The 23,323-nt window shown below is 43.1% G+C and overlaps 1 protein-coding gene across 1 annotated transcript in view; it reads left to right on the top strand.

Annotated features, from left to right (window-relative positions):
- The window catches only part of ANOS1 (anosmin 1), a gene marked incomplete at its 5' end in the record, with an annotated part of 180,795 nt that overhangs the window by 145,678 nt on the left and 11,794 nt on the right, over positions 1-23,323 (top strand). Inside the window, 3 exons of the mRNA XM_082681202.1 lie at positions 6,492-6,697; positions 9,804-9,948; positions 18,999-19,145. Coding sequence (XP_082537328.1) covers positions 6,492-6,697; positions 9,804-9,948; positions 18,999-19,145 — 498 coding nt within the window. The remainder of the gene's footprint in view (positions 1-6,491; positions 6,698-9,803; positions 9,949-18,998; positions 19,146-23,323) is intronic.

Here is a 23,323-nt window from a genome sequence, read left to right as displayed (position 1 = left end):
CAATTTAGAGTGACGCTCTTGCCAGCAGATAACGTACTTTGGTATACACTGGTCTTGAACATTCTCTCGATCATGTTGATATTTATGGACAGGGCAAAAAATGTGCACATACTGCATGCTTGGTATTGGAAATATACGTTACTAGTATCACTTCCTGTTGCAAGTGACTGCTTACAAGTTGACTGAATTGGGGAAATAAAGGGCTACAGAGACTTCTGTGTGTCGACATCAGCAGTGGAAGCAGGAAGACGGACGGTTTTGTGCATTATGTTAAGCAAAGCCCAGCTTCATTTTCTTGCGTGTTGCCAAAAGCACGCAGACGTTGGTCTGGATGTTTGAGGTTAGTCCGTATCCATTTAACACTGAATTAATGTGCTTTTAGGAGATCTTATAAAGACAAATTAAAAAATCCACCTTCCGTTGTCATTAACCTAATACGTCTTCTAATGTACATAATACAGTTATTATATTCACTTCCTTCCAAGTTCAGAGTTTTCCATCCATCTTTCCCCCCTTATTTCCCCATGTGTACAGGATACATTAAAAAGCAGAAGAAAAGCAGACGTTGTTTTCACAGCATACGAGCATCACACGGGATGTTATTCCACGCATACATTACGGAGTGTTAGGAAAGCGGGAACAGACTCCACTGTGGTCATAAAGGTCCCTGTCGCTCCACGGGGACCCATGACTTTCTATGCAGCTGCTCTGTGTGCCATTTCCACTGGACGACACTGTGCTGAGCACATGTCCTGAAACTATGTAATAGCTGGAAATTTGCCTGCCGTGCAGCTTCTGCAGCTCCCCTAAGTTGTTGTGTGTCTAGATACTGCAGGGGGATTTCTTTCTTCTCCTTCCCTTCCCTTCCCTTCTCTTCCCTTCCCCTTTCCCTTTCCCTCCCCTCCCCTCCCCTCCCCTCCCCTCCCCCCTTCCCTTCCTTTCCCTTCCTTTCCCTTCCCTTCCCTTCCCTTCCCTTCCCTTCCCTTCCCTTCCCTTCCCTTCCTCCTTCCCTTCCCTTCTCTTTCTTTCTTCCTTCCTTTCTTTCCTGTCTTTCTGTCTTTCTTTTCTTTTTCTTTTTTTTTGTTAATGAGGGAAGTAAAATTATTCCAGCCGCTGTGTCTGGAAAGAAAAACCAGTTTAAATATCAGAACTAACCTACGAATTAGCTGGAGAACGTGTGACTGGTTATATCATTGCTTTAAAACTCTAACTGCCCTTGATCACCACCCCACACCTAAGAGGCAGTGCTCTGATGCATTTCAAATGGGAAGTCTGTTCCCTGGACATCGTTTGAGGAACTCAAATAAGTAATAAAATTAACATTCATGCTCTTAAAGCATATCTCGTTCCTCTCTCTGTGTCTCTGTATATGTACATTTCTTCATGATTGTGTATTTATAAAGGTCTCTCTTTTTTTACGGAAGTAGAGTGGATTTACAATATTGTGTTAGTTTCAGGGGTAGAGCAAAGTGATTCAGTTATAAGTATATATGTTTTCAGATTATTGTCTCTTGTAGGTCATTACAAGATACTGAGTTTAGCTCCGCGTGCTGCACAGTAGGTCCTGCTGTTTATTTTATATATAGTATGTGTATCTGCCAGTCCCAAACTCCTGATTGACCCCTCCCCGCCTTTCCCCTTTGGTACCCGTAAGTTTGTTTTCTGTCTGTGAGTCTGTCTCTGTTTTGTCGATGGACTCATTTGTGCCACATTTTCGATTCCACGTGCAAGTGGTATCCTATGATGCTTGCCTTCCTCTGTCTGACTTCCTTCACTGAGTACGACCATCTAAAGGTCTCTCTCTTTACTGCCGTTTGCACCCCACTCTGCTGTTGCACTAACGCGCGGCTGGGTCTCCGTGTTTAACCAACAGGATCGTCTGGACACGTGGAGGCGCGCCTGCCTCACAATAAGTGATGGGCTTTCTCCTGGGACGGCAGGAAGGGCTCCTTTCCCATGAGAGTTCACATCAGTGTGATAATAGCCTGCCTTTCTGCAGGGGTGACAAGTGATTTCATTTGGCGCTTTACCCATCGTAGGGCGTAAAGCTGTTCTACCGTGCGTGTTACTTTGTCACAAAAGGGTCAGAGATGCAACCGTAAATCTATCCGCTGAAACCCAAAGCTTCCATCTTCCTTTGCCAAAAGCACTACATAGGATCGTTAATAAAAGGAACTATTTTTTCTCCAAGGCTGAAGTTGGTTATTCCTGCTAAACATCGAAGATACCTTTGCCCTGGAAATCATGCAAACTGTAAAAGGAGCTAATACGGGCTTCCTATTACATTTATCTTTGAAAGTGTACTTGCTGCCTGCTTTGTGAGTTGTGTTTCTGCAGATAATTGGGAAGGTTGCAAAGAGGGAGTGGATGAAGCAGAAAGAGAAGTGAGATGGGAGAGAAATGCTCTCACTTAAGCTTCAGAGGGAGGGGTCAGGGGAGCTCTGGTCTTGTGATGTGCCTCTGACCTTCTCCCCCTACACTCTTGAACTAGTGAATTAAACTCTCTGATCCTCAGTTTCCTCATCTGCAAAATGGGAACAAAAGGCCAACATTAAAAAAACAAAGCACAACCATATGCATATAAAATAAGCTGTGCTTATGTCCAGTTCCAAGAGACTAAATGGTGTCATTGCTTTGGAAAGACTCTAGCTCCGGGGTTGACAGTCCATGGCCTGTGGTCCATATTTGGCCTGCCGCCTGTTTCTACAGATAGCGTTTCACTAGCACAGAGCCGTGCTCATTTGTTTCCATATTATCTGCAGCTCCTTTCAAGCCACGACAGCAGAGTGGATTAGTTGCAACAGAGACTGTCTGGTCTGCAAAGCCTTGATATTCACTGTCTGCCCCTTTACAGAAAAAGGCTTTCAATCCCTGTGCCAGACTGTAATGGGCACTTTCCCCAGCAAAGGGCTTCACATGTTGACTTTCTGTAGAGACAGTGGCCCATCGTGATGATGATGATGATGTTGATGTTGATAACAGATGTAGAGATGTGGCCTGAAACCCCTCTTTCTCCCCTCATTGTCATTCTCACACCTGGCTCTGCCACCAGTTATGTGAATGACCTCGGGCAGGTCACTCTACCTATCCAACCCTTAAGATCCTTACCAGTTTTTTTTTTTTTTAAAGTTCATAAATAAATTATAAAATCCCTTAGAGCTTTATCATAATGTGGAGTTTCTATATGCATATAATTTTTTCCACAAGCTTCCAACTGCATTTCAATGTTTTAACAGAATTAAAACATTATGTAAACTGAAAGAAAAGATTTTGTATATTTCAACAAAGTGAATATACTTGATTTCACACTGCAGGGAACCATTTCACAAGGCAGTGAATGACAGCAATCTGGGAATTTGTTGGGACTGAATGAAATCCTTCAGATGAGACAAACAGGACAGACTCTCTCATCTGAAGTCTTCAGTGACTAGACAGATAAATGAGTAGCTCGTTTACAGAGGATAATTGGGGCGATAACCTCTGCTATTCCCCTTTGACTTTAAAATTTTAAAAAGTAGTTATTTGGGGGGAGAAAGAGATTGGGGGTGTCTCACGTTGGTAATGGAAGTACGCCACCTGGGTATTGTGAGTACTCAAATGGGCCTCTACTTTTAAGAAAATGTGAAGCAAGTATTACTAATTCATTTATCTGAAAGTACTGCTTCCTAATGCCATTGTCATAAATTACATTGTTTCATATTTTATCATGTTTCATAAACTACATGATGTTTTTCTGAATTATGATCACATCTAAGGTATGAGGAATTTTTCCAGGGCAGTAAGAAATGATATCATGAATGAAGTAGATGAGGGAAATGATGAAATACTGAATACCAGTTGCCTTCCTTAAACCTGGAATTTCTTTAGAAAAGGAGGTGACTTTGAGCTTGTCCTGCGAACCTAGACTCTCTGGAAGATTCACATAACTACTTATTTCCAGCATATAGACATCCAGGTGCATCACTGAAAACGTGAATGGCTGTAATCACCTTTACACGTTGTAATTTTTCTCTTGCTCTGAAGTCATGCTGAGCTTGCCAGCCAGCTTTCTGTAAGAAAGGTCTGCAGTAACCTGTCATAGGTTAAGGACTGACTCATGCCGCAGAGGTTGATCTTAAGGGCCTTGGAGAATACCAAAGTAGGAGAAAATCACGGTGAAACTCTGCTGGTGCGCGGAGGAAAGCACATGTAACTGTTTTGAGTAGGGTGACATCTGGTCAACCTACAGTAGGTACAGACTCTCGGTGGCGGGGGCAGGGAGGGAGGGAGGCGTTTAGGCTAAACCGGTGGAAAAGCTTCAGTAGCTCTTGGTTTTCATCTCCATGTAATCAGATGGGAACCAGTGTGGTCAGAGCAGCAGGCTCAGGTGGGGACAGGAAAGGAGGTTTGGGAGGTTATGTGTGGTGAGAATGCACAGGACTTTGGGGAGGCTGCCAGCATGTTGACTCTAAGTGAGACTGGAGGCCATCGAGAGCTTCCAAGCTGAAGAGCCTCAGCTTGTGTCGTAAAAACCACCAGCTGCCGCACTGAGAAAGGCTCGGAGGCCTTTGCCGTCATCAGGGAGCAAAGACAAAGGCTTGGCACACGGTGTTATGCTGGTGGAAACAGTAAGAGTCCAGATAGATTTCTGAAGGTACTGCTAGCCCAAGGAATGAAAGCAGAAGAGGCATACGACCTCGAGGTTTGGCGCGGGAGCAGCGGGAAGGAGGAATTTGTGTTTCCTGAGATGGGGCGTCTGTGGGGGGCAGCAGGGGCTGGGAGGGACGGGGACTTCGGTCTTGGGCACATTCCTTTCAAGCCGCCTCTGAGACCTCCAGGTGTAGCTGATGCAAAGACCCTTGAGTACTTGAAGTTCAGGGGTTTTAAAGCTGTGACTGGTGAGATCTCTAGAGATTGGGTACAGATGCCAAGAGGCCCCCGAGTTCAGAGGCCAGATGCTCCCCCGCTTAGCGGCGGTGGGATGGGGAGGCCAGGAGGGGGGAGGCTGAGGAGGGTCAAGGGACCAGAGGGACAGCCAGTGGGGAGCGGAGGCAGGCGGAGACCACGATGCAGGGTGAAAGCAGTGAGGCGTGTCGCGCCTCCGTGGGGATGACCAGAGTGGGGCTCCCAGGCGCTCCGCAGAACCAGCAGAGCGAGGAGGGCCGTGCTTCCTGAGCCCGTGATAACAGGACCCAGCACTTCCCTCCTCGCGGGAGCCAGGGGCTGTTTACACCTTTGCCTGGCCGCCACCAGGTGCAGGACTGTCCAGCTTCTGATCTACTTCAGAGTCGCGTGTGTGCGTTACATACAAGTGTGTATTTTACATAAAACATGAACATATATTGAACGTGGATATATCCATGGGCCACACCTGCACTCGCTGAATCAGCATACCTCAGTATAAGTCTTGGGCGCTCCCAGAGGGTTCCTCACGGTGACCATTTGAGAACCACTTTGGTCAGGCATGTCAGGTAATGTGCATTGGATGAGCCATTAGCCTAGGAAAGCAACTACAAAGCTTTAAAAAATGACACAGCCCACCACACCTCCAAAACTTATCTATCTTACAGAAGAGCAACAGAGTTTTAAAAAATAATTCATGCTTCCATCATCCCTGAAACACAAACCATCCCAAGGGTAAAACCATGGCTATTTTCCGCCAGTCTTCTTTGTTTATATGGAGTTAGATAGCGCTTCTTTGCCCCTCTGATGCAGATGGTATTAGAATTAGAATTATTGACAGCATTTTTCCGGGCAGGCGTCTTAAAACAAAACCATCTGTAAATCATTTGTGGTGAGCGGCTGGCTCCATTTGTGGCAAAAAAATGAAGGAAAGACCCTCAGCTTTACACGTACTTAGTCATCTTCGTATATAGATTTCAAATGGAGGTTTGTAGAGAAATCATTCCAGAACCTAATCTCTCTCCTGACAGCTGAGACGGTTTTGGCTTATGCGACAAACTAGAAGTGGTGAAACTATAGAAATGTTACCCGTCTGTCATCCACTTTGTAATGTGGCGAAAAAATGAATGGTTTGTTTTTGCTGATGTTTTCACGTCACCCTTAACTTTTGATTGAAGGATCTAAAGCTCCAGGACCGCTCGGGTGAAAACAGTTATTCGAATGAGCTGGTCCTAGATTTCTGCCTTTTCTTTTCAGAATTTTCAAAGGCATTTCAACCTTGCTGACCTATTTAATGCCAACCAACCTACATGGAATTTGACCATGTTTTACAGAACTTTATCCATTTCGGTACAGTGAAAATTTGGCTGTGTTGTAGTGGTATGGAAATGCCTAGATTACAAATATGGCCCAAACACATTGCTCTTACTGTTCTATAGGTTGTTTTTCAGTTTGAGGCTTAAGAAGGGGATCTTCCTTAGTGCTTATCTTCAGCTATTCTCCACATCAAGGGCAGTCTTCCTGCATCGACCCTGTAGTCATTACATGTACAGAGGCGATGCGCTTTTGTGGTCATCCTGGGCCCTTGTGTCTTTCTCCTGGGATTTCAGATCCATCTGCACCACCGGCCCCAGCCAACCTCCGGCTTGCAAACTCCACCATCAACAGTGACGGAAGCGTGACTGTGACGATCGTTTGGGATCTCCCCGAGGAACCAGACATCCCAGTGCATCACTACAAAGTTTTCTGGAGCTGGACGGTCAGCGGCAAGTCACTTGTGCCAACGAAGAAGAAGAGGAGAAAGACCACGGGTGGGGTGAGTGAGAACCAGGGGGAAGAGGCCCATCTCCTCGCAGTGGTGTTTGAACTCAGGCACCTGGTCTGAGAGTGGCCTCTGCTGAGCCACAAGAGGGACGGATGAGGGACAGGTTCCCATCCCTCCCCTTTGAACGAGGAAGTTCAGAAAACAGAGGACCAGGCCAGCCGTTCAGCCGTGCACACTTTAGGTGACAACAGTTGAGTTCAGTCTGTTGACTTACTCAGATCCAAATGGCTGGTACCACACCGGAAATCAGAGGAACAAAAATGTCTCCATCTTGGGCTTCCCTGGTGGCGCAGTGGTTGAGAGTCCGCCTGCCGGTGCAGGGGACGCGGGTTCGTGCCCCAGTCCGGGAAGATCCCACATGCCACGGAGCGGCTGGGCCCGTGAGCCGTGGCCGCTGAGCCTGCGCGTCCGGAGCCTATGCTCTGCAGTGGGAGAGGCCATGACAGTGAGAGGCCTGTGTACCGCAAAAAAAAAAAAAAAAGGCTCCATCTTAACCTGTCTAGCCATTGAAAACGAGACAATTCAAAATGTCCTCGACATTTAGGTCTCTTTTTTTCTAAAGAGACCCTTGTAAACTGAAGAGTAAATGTTCACGGGCTTTATCTGTTGTGTATCGTAAGGGGCACCCATCTATAATCTAATCAGTGCGACAGCAGACAGTTTAGAAAATGCATGTCTGACAATATGCTTTTCTTATTGATTAAAAGAACTTGGAATGGCTTATTTTCCACATGCCAAGAAATAAAATCTTCACTGAACTGTTTTATGCAATGAGATCTCTATAACACTGAACATTTTGCATCATATGAAATGCTTAATGCATAAAAATGAGTGGTGTCCTTTTAGTATACATTCCTTTATCTCATTGTTATAAAACTTAACACCTTTTCCCCTAATTCATAAGGTTGAATTCCGTAAATAAATAAATGTTTGAAAGTGCTTTAGAAGGACACCAAGACTTTTTTTTTTTTTTTTTTTTGCACTGAAGATTCCAGTATCTGTGCCATTGAGAATTATAAAACATGTCTCCACAGGTCCATATCACCGATATTGAGCTGTGATACTGTTTTGGTTTTATTTTCAAGGAACATTCTGACAGTTCCAGCTTTTATTTTGTAGGACTTTGCAACAAGTGACCATTGGTAATGTGTGTTATCTCACAGAAAGTGCTGAAAGAGATAAAGTTGTGCAGTCACAGGGATGGAAAGCAAAAAGTGATGTGATGAAATGCCGACAGCCCCCTGCCCCTGACATGCCCTTAATAACCAAACAGCATCAAGGATTAGTAGGGAAGTTTGCAATTTACTTTCAGTATATGTCAATTAGATAAATAAAAAATGAACTGCGGGGCTTCCCTGGTGGCGCAGTGGTTGAGAGTCCGCCTGCCGATGCAGGGGACGCGGGTTCGTGCCCCGGTCCGGGAAGATCCCACATGCCGCGGAACGGCTGGGCCCGTGAGCCATGGCCGCTGAGCCTGCGCGTCCGGAGCCTGTGCTCTGCAACGGGAGAGGGCACAACAGTGAAAAGCCCGCACACTGCAAAAAAAAAAAAAAAAATGAACTGTGAATTTAATTATAATTGTGAACAGGCCTAGAGAGCCTTAGTCATAGGTCACTATCTTACGAGTGACGTGTTTTTCTGGATCCACAAGAGGCAAGCTTGGGACTCATTAAAGTTCTCAGTATTAAAATTTGACCAACTGAGAATTACGATCAGGAACTGGAAACATGTTGAAAAACATGAGAAATTGTGAAATTTTCTTCTTGGGGATCAATGTCTTTTCATTTCCTAAGAGTCCATCCTAATATCCGTGAAAACTAAGAGGAGTGGGGATTTTCAAGGAAATGCTCTTTCAAAAGTGAATTCTGTTTTCCTTGTTTGAAGATAATAGTTTAGGAAGAGTGACACAGAACATAACAAGAAACCCTAACTAAAAAGAATTGGGAGTTGGTAGTTCATAGACATCCTGTAGGTAAAAGGCAGAAAGGGCACGACGAGGCACGGTTAGTACCACGGTGGGTGTGGCTGAGAGGCGGCCCAGCCTCACCTGGGAACAGGGACCACGGCCCAGAGCCTGCCTCTCGGCCCCCACTTCTGGAAGCGCAGTCCTTTCAGCCGTCCAGAGCCGCCCTGCTGGAAGGTGGCCGAGCTCTGATAACTGACCCCTCAAAAGCCTGAATCATGTAAAGGTGCCAAACTATGAATTTACAGGGAGCGTTGTGCTCACGGTTCTGAAACGCCCATGGAAATCGTGTTCTCTCCCTGAAAAGAGATCTCACGTGACCCAAAATGGCGCGGAGAATTCCGACAGGTCATTGAGGTATTTAAACAAGGGACGGGCCTATGTGATTCCGTATTTGACAATTTCAGATGACGATACCTTCCTGTAGCCCGATGCACGCATGCAACTGGCCTACTCTCTGTGGGAAGGCACGTGCTACTTACTGACTGCCTGACGTCTGGTGCCGCATTAGTGATGGACACATTCTTCCCTTCATAGATGTTAATACCACCAGTTAGACCATGTAGGGCCATGTGATATCACAGGTACTATATTTTGATGAATGTTTGAATTCTAAGACAACAACCTTATTTCTCTTAATTCCAAGCACTTGTAGGGGCTTTGTTATTATACCTGCAAGCCATAAAAAAGTGCTTTAAGCATTTTGTCAGGTTGATTTTTCCTTACAACTTTTGGTGGAAATTTACTCATAGAAGATTTAGGATAAAATCAGAGAAATACAGGGAATGCGAATTCTTCATCTTTATAGCTTTCTTCTCTCTGTAAGGTGGTATCTAGTAAGGAGTGAGGGGACAGAATTATTCATTTTCCTGCTACCGGAAAGCATCCAATAATGGGATTAGGAATACAATTTCAAAAACAACGTGTTTGTGCTTTTTGTATGACATTGATTTTGATCCACGGTAAAAGCGGATTTTCATATGCTAAAGATGTAGAACGATCTGTGATCTCAGATAGTCCGGGCAGACATCAGAGAGGAGCTGGTGTGCTTCACAAGGACACAGCAGCTGTGCAGGGAAGCTCAGAGGCAGGGCGGCTTGTAACAGAATCTGTGTGTGTTCCCTCCACCTGCAGTCTCAGAATTCTGTGACCCTGGAGCCACTGCAGCCCGACTGCGACTACACAGTAGAGCTGCAGGCTGTCACCTACTGGGGCCAGACGCGCCTCAAGAGCGCCAAGGTCTCCCTCCAGTTCACGTCCGCACACGCCGTCCACAGCAGTAAGTGCTTCGAGTTCCTTTTTCCTATTTGCAGTCTTTACATGGAGAGTCTTCATACATGTAAATATGTCCTTTGAACTAGGATGTGTACAAATTTTACCTTTGAGTTTTTCTTAGGATTTTTATCCTAAGTTTTATGTGCAGTATTTTGGCGTTATAATGGAAGTTTAAGAAGAAAGGGTGTCTCACTCGAACAAATGTTTATACTTCCATGATTTGGGGTCCTTGTGCGTATGCGTACTTGTTTTTAAGGAGGGTCCGCACAGTTAACTGTTAGAAACTGTTGCTTCCCTCCTAAAAATGCGACATGCCCTTTTTTCTTTTCTCCTGGTTTTACACAGTGGTCACAATTACTGCAAAAGGCTACCTACTTCTCCACTGGGGGCAGTGACTAAATCATTCCCATACCCGCTTCCTTGTTGCCAGTGGTTCTAAACTAGTCCGTTTGCCATGAACTGAGCAAAGCAAGGGGAGAGTCTTATGAGACACTCACCTCTGAGCTGGAAAATGCCTTACGTGGAGTTTCCGGCTTTGCTCAGAGGTGGGGACTGGTGAGAAGAGCTGTGGGGAAGCTCCTGGCCAGGGATCTGGGGACGGGCAGATAGAAGGCGAGCCCAAGAGAGGCCGCCAGGGGTCTCCGCGGGTCCTGCTTCCCCAGGCTCGCAGGGTCCCGTGGGATCTGCCTTTCATCCCGGGACGGGGCCTGGTCAGACACGGAAGGTGTGACAAGCTTGTTGAATTTAGGAAAGGCAAGGCTGGCTCTGCACTGTCAGACGCAGGGATTGCCCATAATTATCTTCTACCACCTGGGAAACAATAGGATCCAAACGAGCAGGTCCATTTGAAATGATGCTTTCAAAATAGTTCTAGAAACAGAGCTTCCTACCTATTTGAGAAGTAGTCCTCTTGGAGATGAAATGGATTTGAAAAGTCTACTGTTTCTATGTATAAGTTTGCATACAGTACAACTTTTACATAAAAATTCTCATGGAAACATTTCTATGTGTTTAGTAACTTCACTGATTTTTTTATCAATATATTTTATTGAAGCAGAGTTGATTTAGTGTTAATTTCTGCTGTACAGCAAAGTGACTCAGTTATGCACACACACATATACACACACACACACATATATATATATATATTCTTTTCCATTATGGTTTATCCCAGGAGATTGAATATAGTGCCCTGTGCTCTGCAGGAGGACCTTGTTGTTTATCCATTCTCTATGTAATAGTTTGCATCTACTAACCCCAGACTCCCACTCCATCCCTCCCCCAATGCCCTCCCCCTTGGCAACCACAACTGTGTTCTCTATGTCCGTGAGTCTGTTTCTGTTTCATAGATAGGTTCATCTGTGTCATATTTTAGGTTCCACATGTAAGTGATATCATAAGATATTTGTCTTTCTCTTTCTGACTGACTTCGCTTAGTATGATCCTCTCTAGGTCCATCCATGTTGCTGCAAACGGCATGATTTCATTCTTTTTGATGGCTGAGTAGCATTCCATTGTACATATGTACCACGTCTTCTTTTTATCCATTCCTCCGTCGATGGGCATTTAGGTTGTTTCCATGTCTTGGCTGTGCTGTGCTGTGACTGTGCTGCTATGAACATAGGGGCGCGTGTATCTTTTTTGGATCTTTTTTTTTTTTTTTTTTGCGGTACGCGGGCCTCTCACTGTCGTGGCCTCTCCCGTTGCAGAGCACAGGCTCCGGACGTGCAGGCTCAGCGGCCATGGCTCACGGGCCCAGCCGCTCCGTGGCATGTGGGATCTTCCCGGACCGGGGCACGAACCCGTGTCCCCTGCATTGGGAGGTGGACTCTCAACCACTGCGCCACCAGGGAAGCCCTTTTTTTGATCTTTAAAATTTTTATTTTATATTGGAGTATAGTTGATTAACAATGTTGTGTTAGTTTCAGGTGTACAGCAAAGTGATTTAGTTATATATATATATATACCCGTATCTATTCTTTTTCAAATTCTTTTCCCATTTAGGTTATTACAGACTACTGAGCAGAGTTCCCTGCACTATACAGTAGGTCCTTGTTGGTTAAAACCAGCGTTACACAATTCAGTTTTAACAGCATTAATTTGTGTGCCTAATTTCAGCCTGACTGTTCTTAGGGAGGTCCAATCTTACACTTTGTAAAGAGGCCCAATATGTCCGTTATATGATTATGAATCAGTTTCAAGAGTAATTTTAGAGTCAGATTTAGTAATATCTGTGACAGCACTTATGGAGCACGTGGCATGTTAAAGGCAAGATGTCATGCGTTAGAGACAGCTTCCAGCTGAGAGGAAGAATGAGGCGTAAGTCAATACTAGTGTTATAGGTGTGACGAAACAGGGCCAGAAAATCCTTATGTTCGTTGGACAATGTATACCACACGTGTAGGGTCTCAATAGCTTAGTTGCTCCAAGTCATTTTTTCTTTAGCCTGGCTGCACATTATGGTCAACTAGAGAGTTGTCTGTAAAAATGGTAGTGGTAGGGCACCATGCCCAGAGATTATAATTCAATGGTGGTGGGAGGTGGGAGGGTTGGGGGAAGATGCCTCTCAATTTCTTTTTCTTTTCTTTTCTTTCTTTTTTAATTCTACTGAAGTATAGTTGGTTTACAATATTGTGTTTCATTTCTGGTGCACAGCAGAGTGACTCAGTTATACATATCTATTTTTTCATGTCCTTTCCCATTATGGTTTATCACAGGATATTGAATATAGTTCCCTGTACTATAGGGTAGGACCTTGTTTTCTATCCATCCTATATATAATAGGTTGCATCTGCTAATCCCAAACTCCCAATCCACCCCTCCCCCACCTCTGCTCCCCCTTGGCCACCGCAAGTCTATTCTCTATGTCTGCGAGTCTGTTTTTGTTTCCTAGATAGGTTCATGTGAGTCATATTTTAGATTCTGCATACAGGTGATATCACTTGGTATTTCTCTTTCTGACTTCACTTAGTATGATAATCTCTAGGTCCCTCCATGTTGCTGCAAATGGCATTATTTCATTCATTTTTATGGCTGAGTAGTATGCCATTGTATATATGCACCACATCTTCTTTATCCATTCATCTGTTGATGGACACTTAGGTTGCTTCCATGTCTTATCTATTGTAAATAGCGCTGCTGTGAATATAGGGGTGCAGGTATCTTTTTGAATTACAGTTCTGTCCGGATATATGCCCAGGAGTGGGATTGCTGGATAACATGGCAACTCTAGTTTTAGTTTCCCGAGGAACCTCCATACTGTTTTCCATAGTGGCTGCAACTTACATTTGCACCATTCATTGATTTCTTTAATGCAGTCCTCCGTTCATTCAGCAAACTGTGTCTAATGATGGGGATAATTACTACCTTATATCACTGTACACTGTATTATAGTATAAAGATACGTACACTGTAGGATATATACTGCATAGACTGTACGTTATATAGTGTATGTGTACCATGTATTTATATGTGTATATATGTTCTGTATATACGCACATGCGTACATATACATGTGCAGACACACTCATACACACATTACTGCAGCACCGGACACATTTCCATCTCTGCCTTCAAAGCGCCTACTGTTGAATTTGGGAGAGAAACATGTCAACATGATTACACAGAGACCAGTCTGTTGCACACAGAGCTGCAGGGAAGCATGGTGCAGACGGACAGACATGGCGGTGGGAACCAAGAGCACAGCGCTCCTCCTGGGTCCTGAAGGATGGGTGCTCCGTGGGACACAGCGTGTCACCCCACACAAGCGCAGAGTTGGAAGAGAGCATCATTTGTGCAGAGAATCAGCTTGGGGGTGGGGAGTGGAGGGGGGGTCAGTTCCCTCCCTGGGAGACGTCAGTGACTCCCGTGGGTGTCATAACCGTCCACGTGCGAAGGCCACCCTGTGTCTCCCAGCTGATGCTCCCTGAAAGCAGAGGTATGTGCTCAGCACCTCCCCTGGGATGGCCAACAGGTACTTCGAATGCAACACCCGCAAACCAAGCTCTTCACTTCCCTCTCACACCCGTTCCTCTCCAGGCTCTCCTGCCCCCGAAGTTCCCACCGTTCCCCCTTCTGTTCAAGCCGTCCACAGAGGTCATTCGCCAGGCTTCACTTTGCTTTCTCTTCAGAAATCCAGTTCATTAGGAAGTCCTTTTGACTCTAATTTCAGATTCTGTGTGGGATCTGTCCAAGTCTTGCCCTTGTTCAGCCCATTGTCACCTTTCTTATAAAGTAATCTCCTAATTAATATTTGTCTCCACTCGTTCTTAAATATCCATTTTGTAGACAGCTGGCAAAATATTCTTTAGAAAATATTAACCATATCACAGGTTACTCTCCTGAGTTCCACTCTCAAGACTGTCACCTACGTCTTCTCTTTGCAAGTCTCCACAGATCTCATCCTTTATTGCTTTCCCATGTTTTCCTCCCCAAATGTCTTCTCAAACCAAAACCCTTTAAACCTCTGCTTCTCCTAAGACCCATTTTTTTTTTTCTATTGGTGGTGGGGATTTCCTCTACTGTGTAAAATAAGTTTGCCTTTTAGTCTCCTGGCTTTTCCAGTAAACAACATTCCTTCCCCATTGGAGACTGGTATGGGATTGCAAACTCCCATAATTTAATATGTGTTTCTGCCCACAACCAAGAACAAGGAGAGGAAAACCCAGCCTTGGCTTGCCATTGTTGAAGTCATGTCATCGAGAATCTCTTCATGGTCCAGCCCACAGACACAACTGTTACAGACTCTGGGTCTCCAGAGCACATCTAGGGCTTTCTCCTTCTTCCTGGGGCATCTCCCCACACACACCTGGTGAGATCCTCTTTAATTAGCTCCCTCTCCCTTCCTCTCGGGTATGATTACAAACCCTTCTCTCTCACTTTAAGCCATTAGGCATCACATAGACTGAATTCTTCCCTCTCAGTGAGCCACTCAGATCCCCCCAGATACAAACACATCTGTCCTTCACCCCTGAGTGTCTTCCCCTGTCCTCTGGAATCTCCGGTGGAAGCGTCCTTCCTTTTGCACACGACAGATTCCAGTCTGTGGGGTCTAGACCTATCCCTTGGAAAGTACATCCGCTCAACTAAGGTCTCATCTAGGTCAGAGAAAAGGGACTGTCCGCCTGTGTGCCCACGGCAGCCGTCAGAGCCCAAGTGCTCCAGAAGCCTAGGCGTGGCCTGTAGCACTGCTTCAGGAACTCCTGTGAAAGCAAACCAGTCAGTTGTTCCCGCTCTTACCTGCGCATGCAACCAACTCCTGTTCCCGCAAGACGCTGGTGCCGAGTGTTACGGTCACTTTCTAATCATCTTGTACAATGAGGTAACGTTTTACCTGACCAATAAAGAGACGTGACAGTTAACCTACCAAAGGCCACTTTATGCTAGGATTAACTGATGCCTGTCCTGCGGATTCAGAAAAATAAAATAAGAAGTGATAGTGCAAAGTACCTGTCATGATACATGTTATTTGGGTGTCAGCGTAGCCGACAGAAGAGACTGTTTTACAAAGGATGAGGCAGGATATAGCTGAATACGTGTCAGGATGTTCTTTATAACCCAATGTTGATCTATCATCTCGTAAACACTAGTATATGACTTTTACAAGAACACTATATTTCATCATGAAGCAACTAGAAGTAAGGAATAACTACAACTTTATAGTATAAACAAGGGAAATTATATTTTATAGGAATGAGTGTAGTAAATGTCAGCATATAAATTATTTTTTGAATTATATTTTTCCAGGTCTGCGGGGTGCCAGGTGTATTAATGATAAATATTTCGATGCAAGCAAAGCCTGAATGTTCATAGTTTTATAAAAGGGTCCCTTGAAGGAGGAAAGACATAATACTATCTTTAATGGAAATGTAACTTGCTTTTTTGGAGGTAGGAGGAGTATTTCCAGGGTTGACAGATTCCAAATGTTTTTTATAGTTGCCTCATGCAACTGGAATATGCTTCCAGCTCTCCAAAATAAAAATGGAGTGGAGAGAAAATACTCTGAATCTCTCAATCTGAAAAGGTAATCAGAGTTTTGACATCTGGAGAAATAGCATAGTCACTCAATTCTTTTAACTTTCAGGAGTATTAAAGAGTATAAATAAATCAGACCTCATACCTCTTCAGAATGTGAAGGAATGAATTTTATTCCATTTTTGTTTCCTGCTGAAAGTGGAGGACACACTCCGAGTCAAGGACGTCCTCCCAGGACTGAACTGTCACGTCTGTCCCTACATGGGGGATGGGGCATGTCCATGCGTGTCTGTGCTGGAAATATTCAATAAAGCAGGAAAGATTCAGTCTTGAGATATATACATATGTGTGTGTGTGTGTGTGTGTATATATATATATATATATATATATTCACACGTCCTTACGTCTGTAATGAGAAATGAATGTTTCCATGGCATATAAAAGACAGCAGGAAGACAATTTACAGAGAGATTAAACACGGTTTTCTAAACTGTCTTGGTAGTCTGCTGGCGACTTCTTCCCATCACAGGTTCTTCAAGGAATTAGAAGCATAAACGGGCTTGTGAAAATCTGAAGCCTTTAATTCTTTAAAAGAAACATGCTTTAGGTGTAAGCAGCAGGATTCTTTAACCGCCGGGTGGTGTCAAGAAAGGGATGCGTTTGGGGGCGGAGCCTTCTGAGGGCTCCGCGTCCCAGGCCCTCCTCTGGGCTCCAGGCTCGCTGCGCTGGCGTCTGCAGGCTGGGAAGCAGCGCCTCTTGCTATCCGGTCTCGGCACATTCCTGGCCCCCAGAACGCCCACCTCCACCTGCGAGCTGAGGACGGAGGTTTGCCATCAGCGGCTAGTAATTTAATCAGCACGCCTGTGTGATGACGCCTCTGTAAAAATTCAGAAAGACGGGGTTCAGAGAGCTTCCGTGGTGGTGAACGCATGCTGGGGGAGGGGCTCCCTTAGACCCTCAGACGTGGAAGCTCCGCCCCCTTTCCCCACACCCTGCCGTGTGCATCGCTTCCATCTGCCTCTTCCTGACTTAGATCCTTCTTTTCCCACTCACTTTTCATATATCCAAATCAAATTTTATGCTTAGGCATGATAAACTTTGAAGACAGATGTTCTTGTTTACGTGAGCTAAATATGGGCTTACATGACAAGCAATACTGATGTGAACATTTCTATACAAGTTTTTCTACGTTATAGATCCTCATCCCTAGAACAGTCTTTTTTGTTACTGTTGTCTGTGGTTTTGTGTTGTTTCTTTTTTTAAATTGAAGTATAGTTGATTTACAGTGTTGTGTTAGTTTCAGGTATACAGCACAGTGATTCAGTTATACACATGCACCTATTCTTGTTCAGATTATTTTCCATTATAGGTTATTACAAAATATTGAGTATATTTCCCTCTGCTATACACCAGGTGCTTGTCGGTTATCTCTTCTATATAGAGTAGTGTGTATATTTTAATCTCAAACTCCTAATTTATCCTTCTGCTTCCCCCCTTTCCCCTGTGGTAACCATAAGTTTGTTCTCTATGTCTGTGAGTATGTTTCTGTTTTGTAGATAAGTTCATTTCTGTCGTATTTTAGATGCCACATCTAAGTGATACCATATGATATTTATCTTTCTCCGTCTGACTTACTTCACTCAGTATGATCATCTCTAGGGGCATCCATGTGGCTGTAAATGGCATTATTTCATTCTTTTTGATGGCTGAGTAGTATTCCACTGTATATATGTACTGCATCTTTATCCATTCCTCTGTCGATGGACACTTAGGTTGCTGAGTTATATCCTTTTATTATAAACGGGTAATCTATCAAGTAAAATTTTTCTCTGAGTTCTGTGAATTGCTCTTGCAAGTTATTTGAATCTGAGGAAGGGGTCTCTGGAACCCCCCCATCTACAGCAGGTCATCAGAAGCACTGCTGCCAACCTGGACTCGTGACTCGCATCTGAAGCGGGCGGGGGGCGCAGTCTTGCAGCACTGAGCCCTTACCCTGTGGGATCTGATGCTGTCTGCAGGTAGAAACTGTCACAACTGAGTTGAACTGTAGGACACCCCGCTGGGGTCTGAGAATCGGTGGTATGGGGAACCCCTCATACACACAGTGCTATTGGGTGCAGAATCCTTAACCTAATAAATGTCAGAGTTATCCAAACATTCATTTGAATTATTTAAACTAAAATGTAACTACCAACTAATGTAACTATCCCATTCCTTTGAGTCAGATCCATTGCATGGATGGTTTGACAGGCACACCCCGGTAAGGAGAAGTACACAGTCGATGTACTTTTTCTTCTGGGTCCTCAGTTTTCCTTTCCTTCTCCTGATTCACTGCAGGTCAGCATTTCTCTGCATTCATCCTCATCTCTCCCTCTTCCTCCCACCTTCTCAAGAATGCAGACCTCACAGCTCTACTGGAAAAGTTTTGATAACACATTTCTGACTGCTTTATAATCAATACAGCTTAAGCTGTTCTCTCTCAAAGGGCTGCTTGGAATTCTGAAAGCAGAAAAGTCTTGCCTCCAAGGACGGCATTTCTAAACGTACAACTTCTAAAATCAGTGAACTGGTAAAGGAGAGATCTGAGGGCAGGGATTTTTGGTATACGTCCTGCTAAGCCGTATAAATTCTCACCTGGCTCTCTAAAGATGGAGGAACATGACATGCTGGTACTTCTCTGAAAAGCTACCTATACTGTTTTCATGAAATGGTATTTTAATACGACTTCATTTACTTCATAACCGCACAAAAGTCTAGCTATTGTGAGAAATACTACTTCCACCTGTTACTGACATCAGAGCATCTTTCCGGGCTGGTGAATGTATGTTGATTCCCAATTTAAGTTCGGGGGATCCCGTGTAATGTACACAGTCTCCTTTTAGGTATGCATTCGCGCGTGTGATGAAGGGGGAGGTGTCGTCAACTTGAGCTGGAAGGAACGTGTAGTCACATTACATCTTACTTTAGAAATCAGGCAATAAATATGGATGACTAGCAGAGTGAAATGAAATACACTGGGATTACTATCAGGTTACAGACTTATTTTTAACAAGTAAATCAGAATGTTGTGCTTTGTTGTAGAAGCACAACTTGGGAAAACTAGGAAAAGTGTGATGCAAATACAGCCTCCGTTCCAACGACGACGGCCCACTCGCCTCCTGGAAATCGGAGCTCCGTTCTATCAAGACAGCCAGCTGCAAGTGAAGGTGTACTGGAAGAAGACCGAAGGTGGGCAGATGCTTCTGTTTACTTGTTGTTGTTCTTGCTAAGTTTTAGTTTCTATTGGAGTCGAGTTGATTAACAGTGTTCTGTTAGTTTCAGGTGTACAGCAAAGTGATTCAGTTTTACACATACACTCGAGTATTCTTTTTCAAATTCTTTTCCCATTTAGGTTATTACAGAATACTGAGCAGAGTTCCCTGTGCTACACAGTAGGTCCTTATTAGTTATCGATTTTATATACAGTAGTGTGTATATGTCAATCCCAATCTCCCAATGTATCCCTCCCGGCCACCCTTCCCCTTTGGTAACCATAAGTTTGTTTTCTGAGTCTGTGAGTCTGTTTTTGCCTTGTAAATAAGTTCATTTGTGTCATTTTTTTTAAGATTCTGCACATAAGTGACGTCATATGATATTTGTCTTTCTCTGTCTGACTTCACTTAGTATGATCATCTCCAGGTCCATTCACGTTGCTGCAAATGGCATTATTTCATTCTTTTTTATCACTGAGTAATATTCCATTGTATATATGTACCACATCTTCTATAGCCATTCATCTGTTGGTGGACAGTTAGGTTGCTTCCATGTCCTGGCTATTGTAAATAGAGCTGCAGTGAACATTGTGGTACATGACTCTTTTTGAATTATGGTTTTCTCAGGGTATATGCCCAGGAGTGGGATTGCTGGGTCGTATGGTAGTTCTATTTTTAGTTTTTTAAGGAACCTCCACACTGTTCTCCATAGTGGCTGTATCAATTTACATTCCCACCAGCAGTGCAAGAGGGTTCCCTTTTCTCCACATCCTCTCCAGCATGTATTGTTTGTAGACTTTTTGATGATGGCCATTCTGACTGGGGTGCGGTGATACCTCATTGTAGTTTTGATTTGCATTTCTCTGATAATTAGCAATGTTGAGCATCTTTTCATGTGCCTCTTGGCCATCTGTATGTCTTTGGAGAACTGTCTATTTAGGTTTTCTGCCCATTTTTTTCACTGGGTTGTTTGTTTTCATGATATTGAGCTGTGTGAATTGTCTGTATATTTTAGAGATTAATGCCTTGTCAGTCACATTGTTTGCAAATATTTTCTTCCATTCCGTAGGTTGTCTTTTCATTTTGTTTATGGTTTCCTTTACTGTGCAAAAGCTTTTAAGTTTCATTAGGTCCCATTTGTTTATTTTTGTTTTTATTTTCATTAATCTAGGAGGTGGATCAAAATGATTTTGCTGGGATTTATGTCAGAGAGTGTTCTGCCTATGTTTTCCTCTAAGAGTTTTATATTTGTTGTTTGCATTGAAGAGCGCTGTGATGTAAGGGTGCTTGTGCAAACGTCACCGTCGAGCTACACTATTGATATTAAGGAAACGGTAGCTGAACAAAACACATTCTTTTTAAAAAATTATTATTAAATGCCTTGCTCTTCTGAAGTCTGAATGGGTTGCCTCTGATTCCCAGGAATCTGTATCCCATACTGAAATCTGCTGCTTACATTTGATCATTTCAGGGATATTAACCTGTCTTCATGTCTTTCCTAAGAAGGTTGATCTTGTGTCCCAAACACTTGAGGCAGTCATTATTTTGCACTGTAAATTCTTGTTCTAAATTAGAAGACCTATAATGCAAATAATTTGGAAAATAGAATAAAAGAGCCGATTCTCTTCTCAGTATCATTTCATAGAAATAGCATTTTACTGGATTTTCTTTCAGCAGTCTCCTATACCTGTTTCTCACTCAGTTGTTTTATATGTATATGTGTGTGTTTGTAAAGCACATTTTCATAAAATACTAATTTGCATTCTATATTGTTGGTATTTTTAATAACATTTTTAAATGGCTGCCTTGATAGATATTATGCCATAATGATTCCACTATCGTCACACATTTAGCTGCCTTCAGAATTTCCATCTTATAGTCAATACTGCAATGAACAGTCACCCTTAGAATAGATTCTTTTTTCTCTTTATCTTTGGGATAAATTCCTTTTGTTTCCTTGTTTTCTGTACTCTTAGTATTTTTAGAGTTACTTGACATACATTTTTATATTTATCACTTCTGTGCATTTTAAGACATAAACTCTATTTTAAGCAAAAAGCAATAGATTGTTTCAAGAATTGTTTTTAAAATTCTTCTTATTTTTCTGAAGTGCTATTTCACTTAGGGTATCGGCTCACGAGCCATTGGGGATATTGGTGTTGGAGCTCTTCTTGTTCCAGAATTTTCTTCCAAGCTGCTGAAATTCATTCTCTAGCTAAAATAACATTACCAATCATGTTAATGTTTTATTACTATCATATGTTAATTTAAATTTTATTTATTGAATATTATTAAATTAAAATTATATGTTAATATAGTCATATTATGACATTTAATGATAGTTTTAAGTTAGTATTAAATTATAAAATTTATTTGATCTATTGTACAGTCAAGCCCTCCACATCAGTGGGTTCTGTATCTGTGAATTCAACCAAATGTGGATTTTGTGCAATGTTTAAGATTGGCAGTTGGTTGAATCCAAGCGTGCAGAACCCCCAGATACGAAGGGCTAACTGTGGGACTCGAGCAGCCTGGAATTTGGTATCCAGGGTGTGGATCCAATCCCCACTCTCCAGTGGGTACCAAAGGATGACTGTATTTATCAATTTCAAATTAGAATTGTATGTCCATGTGACATATTAATAAAACAACATATTAATATAATACTGGAAATGTACACATCTCATGTAAGGAAATGAGAATGTACACACACGGGAGGTGCAAACAGCTTAAGCACAGAATAGTAACCACCATTTCCTGACTTCTAAAATTGAAGATTTGTTTTACGTGTATTTGAATGTATACAGATGGAATCATACAGTTTGCATCAGTCTTCTCACAGTGAACACTGCATGTGGGAAACCCGTCCATCCTGTTGCAGGAAGCCGTGATTCATCCATTTATATCACTGCATAGTCGTCCCTGGTACAGCAGTTGATGGAGATTTGGTTTGTCCAGATCTTTTCAGCAGTTGATGGAGATTTGGTTTGTTCCAGGGATGGGCTATTCAGAATGGCCCTGCTGTGAAGAGCCTATGAATACATGTCTGTTGATGCACATGTGTACCTATTCCCCCACAGAGGGTGGGATTCTTAGGTCATAGAGGATGATGACCTTTAGAAGATGCTGAGAATTTCCGAAGTGGCTGGACCAGTGCACATTCCCACCAGGAGGGTAAGATGGTCCCCACTGCCCCACATGCTTTCCCCCATGAGGCATGTTCTGTCTTTCTCAGTTGAGCCTTTCCGGTACGTGTGACGTGATGGCTCAGTGCCGTTTGAATTTGCATTCTTCTGGTCATCCAGGCGTTGAACACCTTTTCATAAGTTTACTGGCAATGGAGCTCCTGTTTTTCAAAGCACTTTTCAACTGTTTAGCCAGCCTGTCCTGCAAGAGTCCTTTATAGGTGGAGTATATGAGTCATCTGCTGGTTTCATCTTAGTATTTTCTACTTTTATTTTTTTCACATTCTTAATAGTTCTTACTTTTAGAGATTATCAGTTCATCATTTTGTTTCCTTGAGGCTTACCGCTCTTTGTTTAAGAAATCTTTGCTTATGCCAGGGTCACAAAGATACTCTCCTTATCTCCTAGGAGTTATACTGTTTCATCTTTCTCTACCTTTTACCCAGATTTGGTTATTGTTGTAAGCAGCTAGTGTAGGGCATCAATGTCCTTTCATTTTTCTTTCCCTCTTTTTTCCCCCCAAAAAAAGAACTTTTTATTGAAGTATTAGTTGATTTACAATGTTGTGTTAGTTTCACGTATACAGCAAAGTGATTCAGTATTACATATATGTATGTCTATTCTTTTTCACATCCTTTTCCATTATAGGTTATTAGAATATATTGAATATAGTTCCCTGTGCTGTACAGTAGGCCGTTGTTGTTTATCTACTTTATATACAGTCATTTGTATCTGCTAATCCCAAACTCCTAATTTATCCCTCCCCCACCCCCTTTGCCCTCTGGTAATCATAAGTTTCTTTTCTAAGTCTGGGAGTCTGTTTCTTTTTGTAAGTAATTTTATTTTTATAATTTTTTTTACATTCACATATAAGTGACATCATGATATTTGTCTTTCTCTGTCTGACCTACTTCACTTAGTATGACAATCTCTAGGTCCATCCATGTTGCTGCAAATGGCATTACTTCAT

Source organism: Grampus griseus (assembly GCF_964374135.1).
Source record: "Grampus griseus genome assembly, chromosome: X".
NCBI classification, from domain to species: domain Eukaryota; kingdom Metazoa; phylum Chordata; class Mammalia; order Artiodactyla; family Delphinidae; genus Grampus; species Grampus griseus.
Note: the sequence above shows the minus strand (reverse complement) of the source record. Positions and strands in the feature narration are given on the sequence as shown.